The 17,628-nt window shown below is 50.3% G+C and overlaps 1 protein-coding gene across 4 annotated transcripts in view; it reads right to left on the bottom strand.

Annotated features, from left to right (window-relative positions):
• Window positions 1–372: 372 nt before the first annotated feature.
• LOC119969215 (glycoprotein hormones alpha chain-like) overlaps window positions 373–17,628 on the bottom strand; it is a 108,993-nt gene continuing 91,737 nt past the window's right edge. For all 4 annotated transcript variants that reach the window (XM_038802535.1, XM_038802526.1, XM_038802551.1 and 1 more), the window contains one exon: window positions 373–482. In XM_038802535.1, coding sequence (XP_038658463.1) covers window positions 405–482 — 78 coding nt within the window. In that variant the 3' untranslated portion in view covers window positions 373–404. The remainder of the gene's footprint in view (window positions 483–17,628) is intronic.

Below are 17,628 nucleotides of genomic sequence, written 5' to 3'. Positions count from 1 at the left end.
CAAACATGAGGGCCGGAACGCTCCGGCCATTCACACTGGCAGGATCTTCTGGTTCTGCCGGTAACGCCACAGGTTTCACGGCAGCGAGGGGTACATTCAGCGGGAAACCCCGTTGACAACGGTGGGATCAGAAGATCCTGCCACCATTGGGCCACCTCCTCCGCCATTAAATACATAGCTGTTTGCGTGGAAAATCCTACATGAGGAGTTTAACTGAAACACAGAAACTCAATTGTTGGCAATGTTGTGAAATGACACATCTCTGAGAAGGTATATTTATTTGTTAAGGTATTTTGGTTACATAGCAGTACATAGTTTAAATGCATAAAGTTACATTGGGTAAATTAGGTATATGAAGAAATTAAGAGAAAATACACTTTCATATGTTTTATTTTCTCAGGTTCTTAGGACTTGTGATAGTAACAAGTGCTGCAGTGACATTCTGTGTGATTTTCAATCTTCAGGTTTCCCATTAATGTCACCTAAAATATTAAGAAATAAGAGTATCACAGTAGCATCAACATACATATCTCATTACTAAAGTTCATCCATCTTCGTCAATCAGTGGTTGCCTCCTTCACTGAGCAATCCTCCCTTTTCAGTACCTTACTCAATTGGTAATCATTCATATGTAAGCCATAGCAATGGAGTCTAGCAAGCTACTAAACTGTAGGAGACATCACAGCCAAACTATTTTCTATTCACAGGTAGCATCTACACATGGAGATTTACAGCAGGGCTCACCGGACATCGATCAGGAATAGGAAACCTGGAAAACCTTCTTCACCCCTATCCCCCTCATGGAATATCAAAGATATTTGCATCTTCCCTACTATAACCATGATTCAATACAGTCCTGGCATCTTCCTAGTCTGAGAGTCAATTATTCACTGGATAAACTCGAGTCATCAGGAAAACTTCACAAACACAAGGCAGAATTTAACCCAAATTTGGCAAATTGTCAGACTCAGACTGAAAACTGGTGTGTAACTCTTCAGTTGCAAAGACCAGTTTTCCCTCCAGATATTTAACACCTTAGAGAGAAAAAAATGAGTGGGCATGGCTTATGCCGTCACTCTGGTGCGACTTGGCCTTATAGAATTGGCTAGCAGCTCCATAGAGATTGAGGCTTCATCTTTACAGGGCACCCCTATCAGAACTGCAGCCCAATGGCCCCCAGCCCTCATCACAGAGGTATTGAGGGCTCTTCGCCCCTCCAGCACCACCGCCACAACAATCTTCGCCAGCACTCCAACCCCCCCTCCCCCCACCAACACTGTGGAAGTATCACTTCCCCCATCCTCAGTGTCCACCTTCTCCCGCCGCCACACATCAATCACCCCCTCCCCATGGGAATAGGGCCCACCCCTAGCACTGCCCCCTGGTATAGGTTGCCACTTTGCCAATCTGTCAGTACTAACCAGTGTCAGGGCACTACCCGGGCATGTCCCTCTCCCTCCTGGGGATATACTTACCCTTGACCCCCTGGAGGGATGACCTCGACTGCCTTATATCTTGATGTCGCGAGGAATTAAGGGCTACGGGGAGAATGCTGGTAGGTGGAGTTGAAATGCCCATCAGCCATGATTGAATGGCGGAGTGGACTCGATGGGCCGAATGGCCTTACTTCCACTCCTATGTCTTATGGTCTTATGACCAAACCTGTTGTGAACCTCGCTGACGTGATGGCGAGGAATGAATATTCACATGTGGCAGTGGGCCCGCTAATAAAGATTCAACTTGGCGCAAATGTATTCAAATTAGATTCATGACCCGGCGATGATCGCATTTTCCGATTCTTGCAGGATTTTCTGCCCACGCCACCGATTCTGCGGACAGCTAGTGGGGTCTCAAAATCAGCCCCATGGTGTGGTAGACAACTACTATCGATAAGCACTTATAGGTGATCGCTCATGTAAACATTTGAAAATATCGACCACATGTAGATTTTATTCTAATTCATTCGGACAATACTAGCATATGTTATATTAAGGGTTGGTGATGTAAGGGCAGCACGGTGGCGCAGTGGTTAACACTGCTGTATCACAATACCAAGGACCCAAGTTCGCTTCCTGCTCCGGCTCACTGTCCATGTGAAGTTTGCACATTCTCGCCGTGTCTGCGTGGGTCTCACCCCCACAACACAAATTATTTATTAAGAACCATGCTCATGTCTTTCACCTCCACAAACTGGTAATCTCATTGGTCTCTAACTGGACCTACTCTTTCTTTAGTTGTTCTTTTGGTCCTTATGTCATTATAAAATATCTTTTGATTTTCTACAGTTAAGAAATCCCTTTGAAAAATTCACTGGTGTCATGAACAGAGCGTAATGTAAAAAAAAAGTTGTGAAGCATTTACAAAGGCTTCCAGGAACCCCAAGGTGGCGGCGGCGGGGGGGGGGGGGGGGGGGGGGGGGGGGCGGAGGAGTGGAGGCAGTGGTGCTTAGTACAAGTCAATTCAGGAACTCATTGCAGGAATTAACTTAAAATATAAGTTTACTTTAATTGTTTAACTTTTTTATGAACTTTCCACAAAACTGATCACCAGCAAGTATTTTTGTCTTTTCTATGTGCATGATTTCGAAGTTATTTCAACATGAAGCAGAGAAAAGACATCAGAGGCTCTGTGACATCCCCCATTGTGAAGCTGATGGCTTGCAGAAACCAATCACATGAAGAACATACAAAGGGGAACAGAATGACCGGGATTCTCCGTGCCCGCGCCGGGTTGGAGAATCGCTGGGGGCATGGGAAATTCCCACCATGCCACTCCTGACGCCGGACCGTCGATTCTCCGGCCATCAGAGAATCAGCGCCAATCGCACCGGCGGGGTTGCCGCGGCGCTGGTCGGGAATCACTGAAATAGGTCCCCGCGCCGATTCTCAGCGGACGACCGGCCAAACTCCCACCGACGTGGTTTACATCTGGTACCGCCCGGCGGGAGCTTGGAACCCCGGCTGCGGTCTTGGTGGGGGGGGGAATCTGACTCCGGGGGGGGCCTCAGCGGTGGCTATGCCTGCAATCGGGGGCCACCGATCAGCAGGCTATTGCAATGTGGGAGGGGCCTACCTTACTCCGCGCAGGCCTGCTGTGTGGCTCCGCCAGGTCGGTGGCGCCCGTGCTGAAGTGGGCCGTCGCGCACATGCGCAGACCCGCTTGCGGCTGCCGTGCGCATGCATGGCCGTGCGGTCTGGACAGCAGGGCCCCACCGGCAGCCAGAGCTGCGGGACGCACGCCGGGGCCCTGCTAGCCCCCTGGAAAATGGAGAATCACCCCGGACATTCGAGGAAAAAGTCCAGAGTGATTCTCGCCCATTTTCCGGCGGGCGTGGGAACTTAGTCCCCAAAGAGGAGAATCCGGCCAATGTGTCTACTCAGAATCAAATCTTGAGAACTTCAAAAACAATTCTGATAACCTGTTGACGTTGGCAAGCCATTTGACAGAACCCGATAAGGAAACATCCTAAAGCTCAGTTCTTGGGTCTCATTTTTTGCCAAACCCAGATTACTCATAGTTTGTCTGTTTGTTGTCTGTTTCTCTGCCCTTGTGTTGACTGCTACTGTTTTCACACTTGCTTTCACTGTTTTCTTTTGCATTTTTGGTCAGGTTTTCCATCTGTTGAGAGAAATCCATGATGTTAAATGCCAGGCTTTATAGCAGCATTCTAGCCTCAGTGAGAGAAGGTTTTTTTCACTTTTGGAAAGTGTAATGAGTTCAGGAGCAAGTGACACTTGTGGAACCCAAACTAAGCATCGTTGAGCAGGTAATTGCTGAATGCGTGCCACATGATAGCACTGTCAATGATACTTTATATCATATTTACGATAATTGAGTGCAGACAGATCTGGCTGTATTTAGCTGGATTGAATTTGCCCTGCTTTTTCTTATCAGGACATATCTCAGTAACTTTCCACATTGTCGGGTAGATGCCAGTGTTGTGGCTCTACTGGAACATTTTGGCTAGGAATAAAGCCAGCTCTGGAACACATGTCTTTAGTGCTACAGTTAGGATGTCAAACCCTTTGCTCTATCCAGTGACTTCAGATATCCCTCGATATTGTATGGAGTGTATCCAATTGTCTGAAGACTGGAATCAGTGATGTTGGGGTCCTCCGGAACCAAAGTTGGACCATACTCTTGGCACATCTGATTGAGGACTGTTGCTTCCACCTTATAGAATCATAGAATCCCTACAACGCTGAAGAACCCTTGGAAAGAGCACTCTACCTAGGCCCAGGCCCCATCTTACCCCCATAACCCAGTAACCCCACCTAACCTTTTGGATACTAACGGGAAATTTACCATGGCCAATCCACTTAACCTGGGAGGAAACCGGAGCACCCGGAGGAAACCCACAGACATGGGAAGATCGTGCAAACTCCACACAGAGTCACCCAAGGCTGGAATTGAACCCCGGTCCCTGGTCCGGTGAGGCATCTGTGCTAACCACTGTGCCACTCACACTTACCTTTTGCACAAATGTGCTAGGCTTCACCATTATTGACAATGGACAATTGACAATGTTTGTTGAGTTTCATCCACCAGAGGACCATAGGACGTGATCTGATCCATCAATTATGGATTGCTTAGCTCTGTCCCCTCATACTGTTTGCTGATCTGGCTATGAATTTAAATCCCATTCCAGAGAAGTGAGCCCAAATCTAGGCCAACATTCCAGTGCAGTAGTAAGGAAATGCTGTACTGTCATAGGTTGTGTTCTATTTTAACATGTGAGGTTAAACTGAGGTCTCAACTTTCATCTCAGATGCACATAAAATAATTCAATTATTTCACCAAAGAAAAGGGAAGTTCTGCAATTGTCCTTGGCTAATAATGCAGTAACCCAGGATAACTCTAGAGTCCTGGTTCGAATCCCACCACTGCAGATGGTGAAATTTGAATTCAGTAAAAATCTAGAATTAAAAGTCTAGTGATGACCATGGTTGATTGTTGTGAAAGCCCATCTGGTTAACCAATGTCCTTTAAGGAAGGAAATCTGCTGACCTTACCTGATCTGGTCTACATGTGATTCTATTCCCACAGCAATGTGGTCGACTCTGAAATGGCCGAGCAAGCCATTCAGTTCAAGGGTAATAAACACCCTCACCCCGTGAATTAAATAAAAACAATATCTATCCCTTAACCCCTAACATCACTAAAACTAAACTGATTATCTGGTCATTACCACATAGCTTCTTTTATTTAAAATTATTTTTTCACGTGAGCATTGTTGGTAAAGCCTACATTTGTTATCCATCCGTAACTGTTCTCAAGATGTTGGTGGTGAGCCATCTTCTCGAACCGCTGCAGTGTGTCTGGTTTAGCTACGGCCACAGTATTGTTAGGAAGGGAGCTTTAGGATTTTGAGCTCACGGCAGTGAAGGAACAACAATATAGTTCAAAGTGCACAAATTGGCTGCTATGTTTCCCACATTACTTCAAAACTGGCTGTAAAGTGTTTTGGGAAGTCCTGTGGTCATGATATTCTGAGATGATTGGTCATTTTTCTTGTCAGATGAGTTTCTGAATGAACCAGTTTTCTGGGGAGGGGGATGACGAATTATAAACCTGGCTGATTTTTTGCCTCGTTACCTTATTTGTACTTTGTGGCTTTCCTATCACAGGGATCAGAAAACTAGCACAGAATGAGCATTGGACTTCCAGTCTATATGTCTCAGTGCCAAAGAAGTGCGTTTCATTTCAGCAGGATATTCAAACAGCCTTATGCATATATTTTTTAATTCATTTATGGAATGTGGGCGTCACTGGTTAGAGTAGCATTTATTCACCATCCCTAGTTGCCCTTCAGAAGGTGGAACCTTCTTGAACTGCTGCAGGTCTTGAGGTGCAGGTACACCTACTGTGCTGTTAGGGAAGGGGTTCCAGGATTTTGACCGAGTGACAGTGAAGGAGCAGCGATATATTTCCAAGTCAGGGTGGTGAGTGACTTAAAGGGGAACCTCCAGGTGGTGGGATTCCCAGGGATCTGCTGCTCTTGTCCTCCTAGTTGGTAATGGTCGTGCATTTGGAAGGTGCTGTCTAAGGAACCGTGTTGAGTTACTGCAGTGCATCTTGTAGATGACGCATACAGCTGCCAGTGTTCATTGGTGGTGGAGCGTCTGTGACCCCATTAACCTGGCATCAAAGGGATCAAAAAGTACAACGTGAGAATTACGCAATAATGTTTTGAGGTAAGCATGTATAGATTGTGAAATAAAATAAGCTAATTGGCATTATAGAGAATACATTTTGAGTGCTTGAAAGATTATACAGGATGGAATTTTCCGACGGTTGGGATTCTTTGTTCCCACTGGCAGCGTACCCCCGCCCATGGGTTTCCCGGTGATGTGGGATGGCTTCAATGGGAAATCCCATTGACCAGAAGCGTGAGTAGAGAATCCTGCTGCCAGTGAATGGCATGTCATCGAGAAACACACAGCTGGGGGACTGGAGGATTTTATTGGATACACAGCACAGGAGACTATCCCAAATAGACCTTGCCAGAGCTATTGCTCCACTTGAGACTCGTGCCATCTTAATATACCATCATCAGTATGGATTTCCTTCTTACTCCTATGTTGTCTAGTTCTCCTTAAATACAGCTATATTATTCACTTCACCCACTTCTTGTGGCAATGAGTTCCACATTTACGTCTCTTTTTGGGTAAAGAAGTTTCTTCTGAATTCTCGATTGTGTTTTTGTGTGACTCTCACATTGATTCCCACAGGACAAAACATTGGGCATGCTTCAGCGGACCAAAGTTAATGTCAAGCTATTATTGGGTGTGTTTAGCGGGGTTTTTCTCAGTGGCTGCAGTGCCTAGAAACATCCCGCTATCCAACAGCACTTTGACATTTTTATGGCCTCGGAAAGTTTCTCCCCGCCAAAGCCACATTTCGAGGGATTTCCTGCTGGTGAGCTTCAAAAGGCTTCTCGCAGATTGGGGCACCATTTTGTCCGGCAGCCACAATCTCCCTGAACCCCCACAATGTTCACACCTTCACTGCTTTTTTTTGGTCCCCCTCAACCCTGAGGAGACCCAGGGAGCCGCCACCCTCACCCTCACTCTACTTGGCAAGGCTTCCCTGGGCCCAACCTCTTGTCAGTGCGAGGTCTCCCAGACGCAGCCGATAGGTCCCAGACTGCGGGTGAATTTGTTGTCCGGGTATTTGAATGAGCGATTAGGCTCCGGGTGAGGGTGAGATCCAGATCGTACCGGGCGGAGCGAGTCAGATGAGGCCTGGCAGGGAGCCGATTTGGGGCTCGCGAGTAATTCACCCGTTGCGCCTGCACCTGCACCAGACGCAACGGGGTTGTTGAATCACTCCCATTATTATCGCATCCACTCTATCAAAGTCTTTTGTAATTTTAAAGAGCTTTATTGGATCACCCCTCAGCCTTGTTTTCATAAATCTTGATATGTAGATCCACACATCTCTGGTGACATCCTTGGCTCCAGTGCCTCTGCACCTTATTTCTAATATGACGAGCAAAACTGCGCACAGTCCTCTCAGAGGGGTCTAACCAAGGTTTGATACTAGAGCATAAAACATAGAACATTACAGCGCAGTACAGGCCCTTCGGATCCTCGATGTTGCGCCGACCTGTGAAACCCCTCTAAAGCCCGTCTACACTATTACCTTATCGTCTATATGCCTATCCAATGACCATTTGAATGCGTTTAGTGTTGGCGAGTCCACTACTGTTGCAGGCAGGGCATTCCACTCCCTTACTACTCTCTGAATAAAGAACCTACCTCTGACATCTGTCCTATATCTATCTCCCCTGAATTTAAAGCTTTGTCCCCTCGTGCTGGACATCACCATCCGAGGAAAAAGGCTCTCAATATCCACCCTATCTAATCCTCTGATCATCTTGTATGCCTCAATTAAGTCACCTCTTAACCTTCTTCTCTCTAATGAAAACAGCCTCAAGTCCCTCAGCCTTTCCTCATAAGATCTTCCCTCCATACCGGGCAACATCCTGGTAAATCTCCTCTGCATCCTTTCCAATGCTTCTACATCCTTCCTATAATGCGGCGACCAGAACTGCACGCAATACTCCAAATGCGGCCGCACCAGAGTTATGTACAACTGCAACATGACCTCATGGCTCCGAAACTCAATCCCTCTACCAATAATAGCTAACACACCGTACGCCTTCTTAACAACCCTATCAACTTGGGTGGCAACTTTCAGGGATCTATGTACAGGGACACCGAGATCTTTCTGCTCATCCACACTACCAAGAATCTTACTATTAGCCAGTACTCTGTCTTCCTGTTATTCCTTCCAAAATGAATCACCTCACACTTTTCTGCATTAAACTCCATTTGCCACCTGCCAGCCCAGTTCTGCAGCTTATCTATGTCCCTCTGGTCGAACATAACTTCCCTACCCTCCAGAAATATATCCACAGCATTGGTTTGATTTTTTAAAGATTTATTAACCCATGGCACAACTTTTAGTGATTGATGTACTTGTACTCCTAGATCCCTTTGCTCCAAACCAAACCTAGACCTTCCCAGTAATAAGTGACCTCCCTATTCTTCCTGCTAAAATGTACTGTCTGCATTAAACATCATCTGTCAATTATTTTCACATTCGATAAATTTATTCATGTTGTCCTGTAATTTTTTGCAGTCTTCCTCGGGATTATCTATTCCCCCCACCAAACCCCCGCACCACTACCCCCATGCCACCCCTCCCCACCCCAACCTGTCACCTCCTCACCCCCCACTTCCCCGCCCCACCACCAATTTGGTTGATCCTCAAATTTAGAAATCTTGTTTTTGATTCCAAAATCCAAATTGTCAATGTAATCTGTGTACAGCAGTGATGCTAGTAGTGATACTTATGGAACACAACTTTACACCTTCAGCCACACTGAATAACTACCATTTACTCTCAGTCTGCTTGAACCCAGCTAGCAATGCATTCTGCCACTGGTCCCCCAACCTTATTCATTAGTCGATTATGGAGCACCTTATTGAAAGCCTTTTGAAAATACAGATAAATAATAATCTTTATTAGTGTCACAAGTAGGCTTATATTAACACTGCAATGAAGTTACTGCGAAAATCCCCTAGTCGCCACACTCTGGCTCCTGTCTGAGTACACTGAGGGAGAATTCAGAATGTCCAATTCACCTAACAAGCATGTCTTTCAGGACTTGTGGGAGGAAACTGGAGCACCCGTAGGAAACCCACACAGACACGGGGAGAGCGTGCAGACTCCGCAAAGTGACCCAAGCGGCAATTGAACCCAGATCCCCAGTGCTGTGAAGCAACAGTGCTAACCACTGTGCTACTGTGCCGCCCATAAATAACATCTACAACATTGCCATTGCATTCTCTCCATTACCTCCTCCAAAGACATTAATAAAGTTGGTCAACATTTTCCCCTTTGAAATCCATGCAGACTATTAATTATTATGGGTGCGATTTGAAAGTCCGGTGTTGGGCATGTTTGGCGGGGAGTTTAATGTTGGTCGGGTTGGCGAGATTAAGGCCCTTATTCAATTGTGCCAAAAATGAGCCCCCATGAGATTCTCAACATTACTTGCTCCCTTGCCGTCTGATTTGCCCAACTCACCCCCCCCCCCCTCCCCCCCCACAGCTCGCCGCTAACAGGGGAGAGCTGCTTTTAAATGCTCCCTCACCACCCACTCCCAGTCAACACACAAGCATGGCAGCAAGAGATCTGTTCGTCGCTTTGGGGATGCCTGACCAGGCTTCTGGATGCTGTGAATGAGAGGCGGGCATCCTGTTCCCCCAAGGGGGTTGGAGGGCCAGCAGCAATGCTGCAAGCGAGGCAGTGGCAGCAGCTGTCAGTGCGGGCAGCAGGATCAGGTGGACAACCGTCCAATGTCAGAAGACCAACGACCTCCAACGAGATGCAAGGCTAAGTTACCACCTCTCTCCTGGCATCAGTTCCGCCTGCCACCCCTCAGATTCTCAAACCAATCCCCCTCCAAATCCTGACTAGCACCTCACACTCTCACACCTCACACCCTCCCCAAATATGATCTTTATGTTTGCTCCTCAGAATCCGAATCCCTCTATTCCTATCCTATTCATATATTCATCAAGTTGCCAGTTAAACGGTACTATCGTTTCTGCTTCCACCACCTCCGCTGCAGCACATTCCAGCCACTCACCATCCTCTGTATAAAAGACCTGCCTTGCACATCTCCTCTAAACGTTCCCCCTTGTATCTTAATTGACTTTTCCACCCTGGGAAAAAGAAGTGTTTAACTATCCACTCTGTCCGTGTCCCTCTATGGTAAACCACTGTACACCTGTTAAAAGCAAATTACTGCAGATGCTGGATCTGAAACGAAAGGGACAATGCTGGAAAATCTCAGCAAGTCTGGCAGCATCTGCAGGGAGAGAAAAGAGCTAACGTTTCGAGTCCGATGACTCTTTGTCAAAGCTAACAGACAGAGAGAGTGGGAAATATTTATACTGTGGAGTGAGAATGAAAGATGAGTCATAGCCACAGAAACCCAGGGAAACTTGGTGCTAATGGCCACAGAAACCAAGGGGAAGGAGTGTTAATGGCAGTCCCCAGAGAGGACAAAAGATGTGAAAGGTCAAACAGCAGGGAAACTATCAGAGGATGAACTGTAGGTGTGGGGGGAGGGGAAGGGGGACGCAAAGAGGAGAAAGGTGCAGGAAAGAAAGAAATGGTAAAAGACAGTTAAAATGAAATGAAAACAAATGGGTCGAGGTGGGGCTGATCATCTGAAGTTGTTGAATTCGATATTCAGGCCGGAAGGCTGTAGAGTGCCTAACCGGAAGATAGAACATAGAACAGTACAGCACAGAACAGGCCCTTCGGCCCTCGATGTTGTGCCGAGCAATGATCACCCTACTCAAACCCACGTATCCACCCTATACCCGTAACCCAACAACACCCCCCTTAACCTTACTTATTAGGTCACTACGGGCAATTTAGCATGGCCAATCCACCTAACCCGCACATCTTTGGACTGTGGGAGGAAACCGGAGCACCCGGAGGAAACCCACGCACACACGGGGAGGACGTGCAGACTCCGCACAGACAGTGACCCAGCCGGGAACCGAACCTGGGACCCTGGAGCTGTGAAGCATTTATGCTAACCACCATGCTACCGTGCTGCCCCCCCTGTACAGGTGTACAGATGTTGTACACCTGTATTAGGTGATGTAAGGTAGGGCCTGTACTACAGGTTCGCCGGTAGCTCCTGCCTGCTGGCTCCGCCCAGTAGGAGGAGCGTGTCCTCTATTCAGCAGCCATTTCGCCAGCTGCTGTGGGAGGCCACGCATCTTACTGCAATAAAGCCACAGTTGTATCCAACCTTAGTCTTTGTACAATTGGTCGTGCATCAATTTCTAAAAGATGGACCTCCGAATCAAACCACATCGCCTGCAGCTGGATCCGCACTCAAGCGTCGCCAAAAAGGACTTTAATCACCGGGTAGCTTGCTTCGAGGCCTATATCAACTCAGCGGCCACCCCTCCGACGGGGGCTCAGAAGATACAGATCCTGTACTCAAGGTTGAGCTCCAACGTGTTTCCGCTGATCCAGGACACCCCGACCTACGCAGACGCCATGACGCTCCTCAAAGAAAACTACGCACAGAAAACGAACACACTCTTCGCCAGGCACGTACTCGCCACTCGCTCTCAACTCCCTGGTGAGTCCATCGAAGACATCTGGCGGGCCCTAATCCCACTCGTCCGGGACTGTGACTGTCAGGCCGTTACGGCCACCGAACATTCCAACCTTCCTATGCGTGATGCATTTGTAACGGGGATTGGGTGGGACCTCATACGCCAAAGACTGATAGAAGGCAGCAGGGTAGCATGGTGGTTAGCATAAATGCTTCACAGCTCCAGGGTCCCAGGTTCGATTCCCGGCTGGGTCACTGTCTGTGCGGAGTCTGCACGTTCTCCCCGTGTGTGCGTGGGTTTCCTCCGGGTGCTCCGGTTTCCTCCCACAGTCCAAAGATGTGCGGGTTAGGTGGATTGGCCATGCTAAATTGCCCGTAGTGTCCTAATAAAAGTAAGGTTAAGGGGGGGGGGTTGTTGGGTTACGGGTATAGGGTGGATACGTGGGTTTGAGTAGGGTGATCATGGCTCGGCACAACATTGAGGGCCGAAGGGCCTGTTCTGTGCCGTACTGTTCTATGTTTCTATGTTTCTAAGGGGCCACACTCGACCTAGCTGAGACTAAAAGCTAGCACTCTCCATGACAGTTGCCTCACGTAATGCTCAGGCCTACCCCTCCGGCCGCGCGGCCCACCCCTCCTATCCCTCGTGGACCCCACAGACGGCCGCTCCAGCCAGGGCTTCACCCAGCCAGTACGCCTGCGCCACACACCAACCCATGCACCCCGGGGTTCCCGATGTTACTTCTGCGGCCAGCAGAAGCACCCCCGCCAATGCTGCCCGGCCCGCACTGCCAATTGCAAGGCTTGTGGCAAAAAGGGGCACTTCACCGGGGTGTGCCAGGCCCGCGCAGTCGCTGCTATCTCCCCCTCTCCCCTGACCTACACACAATAGGCACCGCCATCTTCACCTCCCCGGACCACGTGCAGTCAGTGGGCGCCGCCATCTTTGCCTCCCGGGACCACGCGCGGCCAGTGGGCGCCTCCATCTTCACCTCCCGGGGCCGTGAGCGCCCAGTGGGCGCCGCCATCTTCCCCCCTCAGTCCACGTGCGGCCTGTGGGCGCCGCCATCTTGTCCAGCCCCCGCAACGTGTGGCCCATGGGCACCGCCATCTTGTCCAGCACCCGCAACATGCGGCCCATTGGCGCCGCCATTTTGTCCCACGCAGGCTCTTCAGGCGCCGCCATCTTGTCTCCCCCACGGGGCAAGGACGCTGACAGCATTCCACGACCTGGGCCCCCCACGCTCTCCATCTTCTGACGCCAGCGACGACCGACCGCAGCTTGCCTCAGTAACATTCGACCAGTCACGTCCGCACAACCTGGCCACCGCTTCGACCAGTGTGAGAATCAATGATCACGTGATCTCTTGCCTGCTGGACTCCGGGAGCACCGAAAGCTTCATCCACCCGGATACGGTAAGGCGCTGCTCCCTCGCGGTCCACCCCGCCAATCAAAGAATCTCCCTGGCCTCCGGATTCCATTCCGTTGCGATCCAGGGGTTCTGCACGGTCACTCTCCCAGTCCATGGCGTAGAATTCAGTGGCTTCCGCCTCTATGTCCTTCCTAATCTCCGCGCTGCACTACTACTAGGCCTGGACTTCCAGTGCAATCTCCTGAGCCTTACCCTCAAATTCGGTGGGCCCCTATCACCCCTCACTGTGTGCAGCCTCGCGACCCTAAAGATCGACCCACCCTCCCTCTTTGCCAATCTAACTCCGGATTGCAAACCCGTTGCCACCAGGAGCAGACGGTACAGCACCCAGGAAAAGACCTTCATCAGGTCCGAGGTCCAGCGGGTGCTTCGGGAAGGCATCATCGAGGCCAGCAACAGCCCCTGGAGAGCCCAAGTGGTAGTCGTTAAAACTAGGGAGAAACACAGAATGGTCGTGGGCTACAGCCAGACCATCAATCGGTACACGCAGCTCAACGCGTACCCCCTCCCACGCATATCTGATATGGTCAATCAGATTGCGCAGTACCGGGTCTTCTCAACGATAGACCTCAAATCTGCCTACCACCAGCTCCCCATTCGTAAATCGGACCGTCCATACACTGCTTTCGAGACGGACGGTCGTTTCTATCACTTCCTCAGGGTTCCCTTCAGCGTCACTAACGGGGTCTCGGTCTTCCAAAGGGAGATGGACCGAATGGTCGACCGGTATGGTTTGCGGGCCACCTTCCCGCACCTAGACAACGTCACCATCTGCGGCCACGATCAGCAGGACCACGACGCCAACCTTGTTAAATTCCTCCACACCACCACTCTCCTCAACCCCACCTACAACAAGGCGAAGTGCGTGTTCAGCACAACCCGCTTAGCCATCCTCGGCTATGTGGTCCAGAACAGAGTTCTGGGGCCCGGTCCCGACCACGTGAGCCCCCTCATGGAGCTTCCCCTCTCCCACTGCCCCAAGGCACTCAAACGCTGCCTGGGGTTCTTCTCCTACTACGCCCAGTGGGTACCAAATTATGCGGACAAGGCCCGCCCACTCATTCAGTCCATCCACTTTCCTCTTATGGCCGAGGCACAACAGGCCTTCGCCCATATCAGAGCTGATATAGCCAAGGCCAGGATGCACGCAGTAGACGAGACACTGCCCTTCCAAGTAGAAAGCGACGCATCACGCATCACACTTGCCGCCACCCTCAATCAGGCAGGCAGACCCGTGGCATTCTTTTCCCGCACCCTTCATGCCTCAGAAATTCAGCACTCGTCCGTCGAAAAAGAGGCCCAAGCTATAGTTGAAGCTGTGCAGCATTGGAGGCATTACCTGGCCGGCAGGAGATTCACTCTCCTCACTGACCAACGGTCGGTAGCCTTCATGTTTAACAACATGCAGCGGGGCAAGATCAAAAACGATAAAATCTTGCGGTGGAGAATCGAGCTCTCCACCTATAATTACGAGATTTTGTATCGCCCCGGCAAGCTCAACGAAACTCCAGACACCCTATCCCGAGGTACGTGTGCCAGCGCACAAATAGACCGACTCCGGGTCCTGCACGACAGCCTTTGTCACCCGGGGGTCACACGGTTGTCCCATCTTGTCAAGGCTCGCAATCTGCCCTACTCCGTCGAGGAAGTACGGACAGTCACCAGGGACTGCTAGGTCTGTGCGGAGTGCAGGCCGCACTTCTACCGGCCGGACCGTGCGCGCCTGGTGAAGGCCTCCCGCCCCTTTGAACGACTCAGCGTTGATTTCAAAGGCCCCCTCCCCTTCACAGTCCGAAACACGTATATTCTCAGTGTGGTCGATGGGTACTCCAGATTCCCCTTCGCCATACCATGCCCCGACATGATGTCTGCCACGGTCATCAAAGCCCTAAACACAATCTTCGCTCTGTTCGGTTTCCCCGCCTACATCCACAGTGACAGGGGATCCTCATTCATGAGTGATGAGCTGCGTCAGTTCCTGCTCAGCAGGGGTATCGCCTCCAGCAGGACGACCAGCTATAATCCCCAGGGAAATGGGCAGGTAGAGAGGGAGACCGGGACGGTATGGAGGGCCGTCCAACTGGCCCTACGGTCCAGGAACCTCCCAGCCTCTCGCTGGCAGGACGCCCTCCCTGATGCACTGCACTCCATCCGGTCACTACTGTGCACCGCTACGAATAACACGCCCCATGAATGTCTTTTTGCCTTCCCCAGGAAGTCCACATCCGGGGTGTCGCTCCCCACTTGGCTCGCAGCTCCAGGACCGGTCTTGCCCCGTAGGCACGACCGGCTCCACAAGGCGGACCCGTTGGTGGATAGGGTGCACTTGCTCCATGCCAACTCCCAAGTATGCCTATGTGGCGTACCCCGATGGCCGCCAAGATACTGTCTCCCTCAATGACCTGGCACCAGCAGGTTCCACCCATACACACTTCTCTGGTCTGGCGCCACCCTCCCCTCCCCGGCGCTCCCAACATTAACCCCACCAGGACCATCCCTCCTTCCCCTGCCCACGCCAGAGGATTTCGGCACACTCCCAGAGTCATCCTATATCAGGCTAGCATCGACATCGCTAGCATCGACATCGCTGCCACCGCTATGTCGCTCCCAGCGGAACGTCAAGGCACCAGACCGGTTAAATCTCTAACTAGCACCGGACTTTCAAAGGACATTTTTTTTCTTTTCCCTGATAAAACACTGTACATAAATCACTACTGTATGTAGTTCTCTGCCACCCCCGTCGGACTCATTTTTAACAGGGGGTGAATGTGGTAAACCACTGTTACACCTGTATTAGGTGGTGTAAGGTAGGACCTGTACTACAGGTTCGCCGGTAGCTCCTGCCTGCTGGCTCCGCCCAGTAGGAGGAGCGTGTCGTCTATTCAGCAGCCATTTCGCCAGCTGCTGTGGGAGGCCACACACCTTACTGCAATAAAGCCACAGTTGTATCCAACCTTAGTCTTTGTACAACTAATCGTGCATCACCCTCATAATTTTGGAAACTTCTTTCAGGTTGCCCTTCAACCTCTGTCGTTCCAGTGAGAACAAACCGAGTTTATCCAACCTCTCCTCATTGCTAATGCCCTCCAGGCCAGGCAACATCCTGGTAAACCTCTTCTGTACCCACTCCAAAGTCTCCACATCCTTCTGGTAGTGTGGCGACCAGAATTGTACGCAATGTGGCCTAACCAAAATTCTGTACAGCTGCAACATGACTTGACAATTTTTATCCTATATGCCCTGGCCAGCATGCCATATGCCTTTGTGACTACCTTATCCACCTGCGTTGCCACTTTCAGTGACTTGAGGACCTGTATGCCCAGATCTCTCTGCCTGCCAAACTCCCAAAGTTTCTGCCATTTACTGTACATTTCCCACCAGTATTAGACGTTCCAAAATACATTACCTCACATTTGTCTGGATTAAACTCCATCTGCCATCTCTCTGCCCAAATCTCCAACCAATATATGTCCTGCTGTATCCTCTGACAATCCTCTTTACTATCCGCAACTCCACCAGCCTTTGTGTCGTCTGCAAACTTATTAATCAGACCAGCGACATTTTCCTCCTAATTCTGCTCCTATATCTTGTGGTTTTATGGTCTAATGATGCTGGCCTATCCAAGAGGACTGACATACAATGCCTCCTTCAAGCAGCTTAGATGCTCCCGTCCCTCACTCCTGTTCCCAATCCCTTAGAGGCCAACAACACCTCACCTGCCTGAATTTCCCTACGACCTGCCCTCCACGGACCCCCACCACATGTATTGCCCTCCTTGGCTTGCACACACATGCCAACAGCTACAACCCTCCCCCCCCCCCCCGGCTCGTGGGACGGGGCATCCCGGACCTATGGGTCCACAACCCGTTTGAGGAAAGGGCTTCACAAATCATCGGGGAGGTTGAGGAGAGGGCAATTTCTGGAGTCCAGTTCAGCATGAGGCAAACAAGAGAGAGGTTAATGCAACACAGATGTCCCTATAGCAAGTGAGTCTATCATCTCCCATCGGCCTGTCCTTCCAAGATCTCAACCCTTGTCTTTTGTCTTGCAGGATCGCTATCAGACGATGGATGGGCCATCCAGGGACTCAAGACACTGACATTTCGGCACTGCTGTCACCTACACCATCACAGAGACTGTCACCTTGGTGGATATTGTTAGTTATGAGGCTGTTGGGTCACCACGGGCGGCACGGTGGCTCAGTGGAGGCAGAGACACCTGAGGGCACGGACAGTTGGGAGGGCTACCCGAGCTCAGGGAACAGCTGCCGCCCAGCCATCAAATGATCCCAGCACTCGTGCAGATTCAGACTTAGAGTCAGCGACATTCCAGCACCTACAAAGACAGCTGGAGGATTCCACTCGCCTTCAGTCACAGGAGATGTTTCTGGTAATGCGTGGCACCTAGTCCAACACTGAAAGGGTTGCGGCCACAATGGAAGCCTGGGGCAAGGCGTCAAATCCATGTGTCAGGATGTTCAAGGGCTGGCGGACACTGTGCTGTCCATGTCCGAGACAGAGGACAGGATGACTCAGT

Source organism: Scyliorhinus canicula, chromosome 1 (assembly GCF_902713615.1).
Source record: "Scyliorhinus canicula chromosome 1, sScyCan1.1, whole genome shotgun sequence".
NCBI classification, from domain to species: Eukaryota; Metazoa; Chordata; class Chondrichthyes; order Carcharhiniformes; family Scyliorhinidae; genus Scyliorhinus; species Scyliorhinus canicula.
The sequence above is the reverse complement of the archived record's forward strand: the minus strand, read 5'-3'. Positions and strand labels throughout refer to the sequence as shown.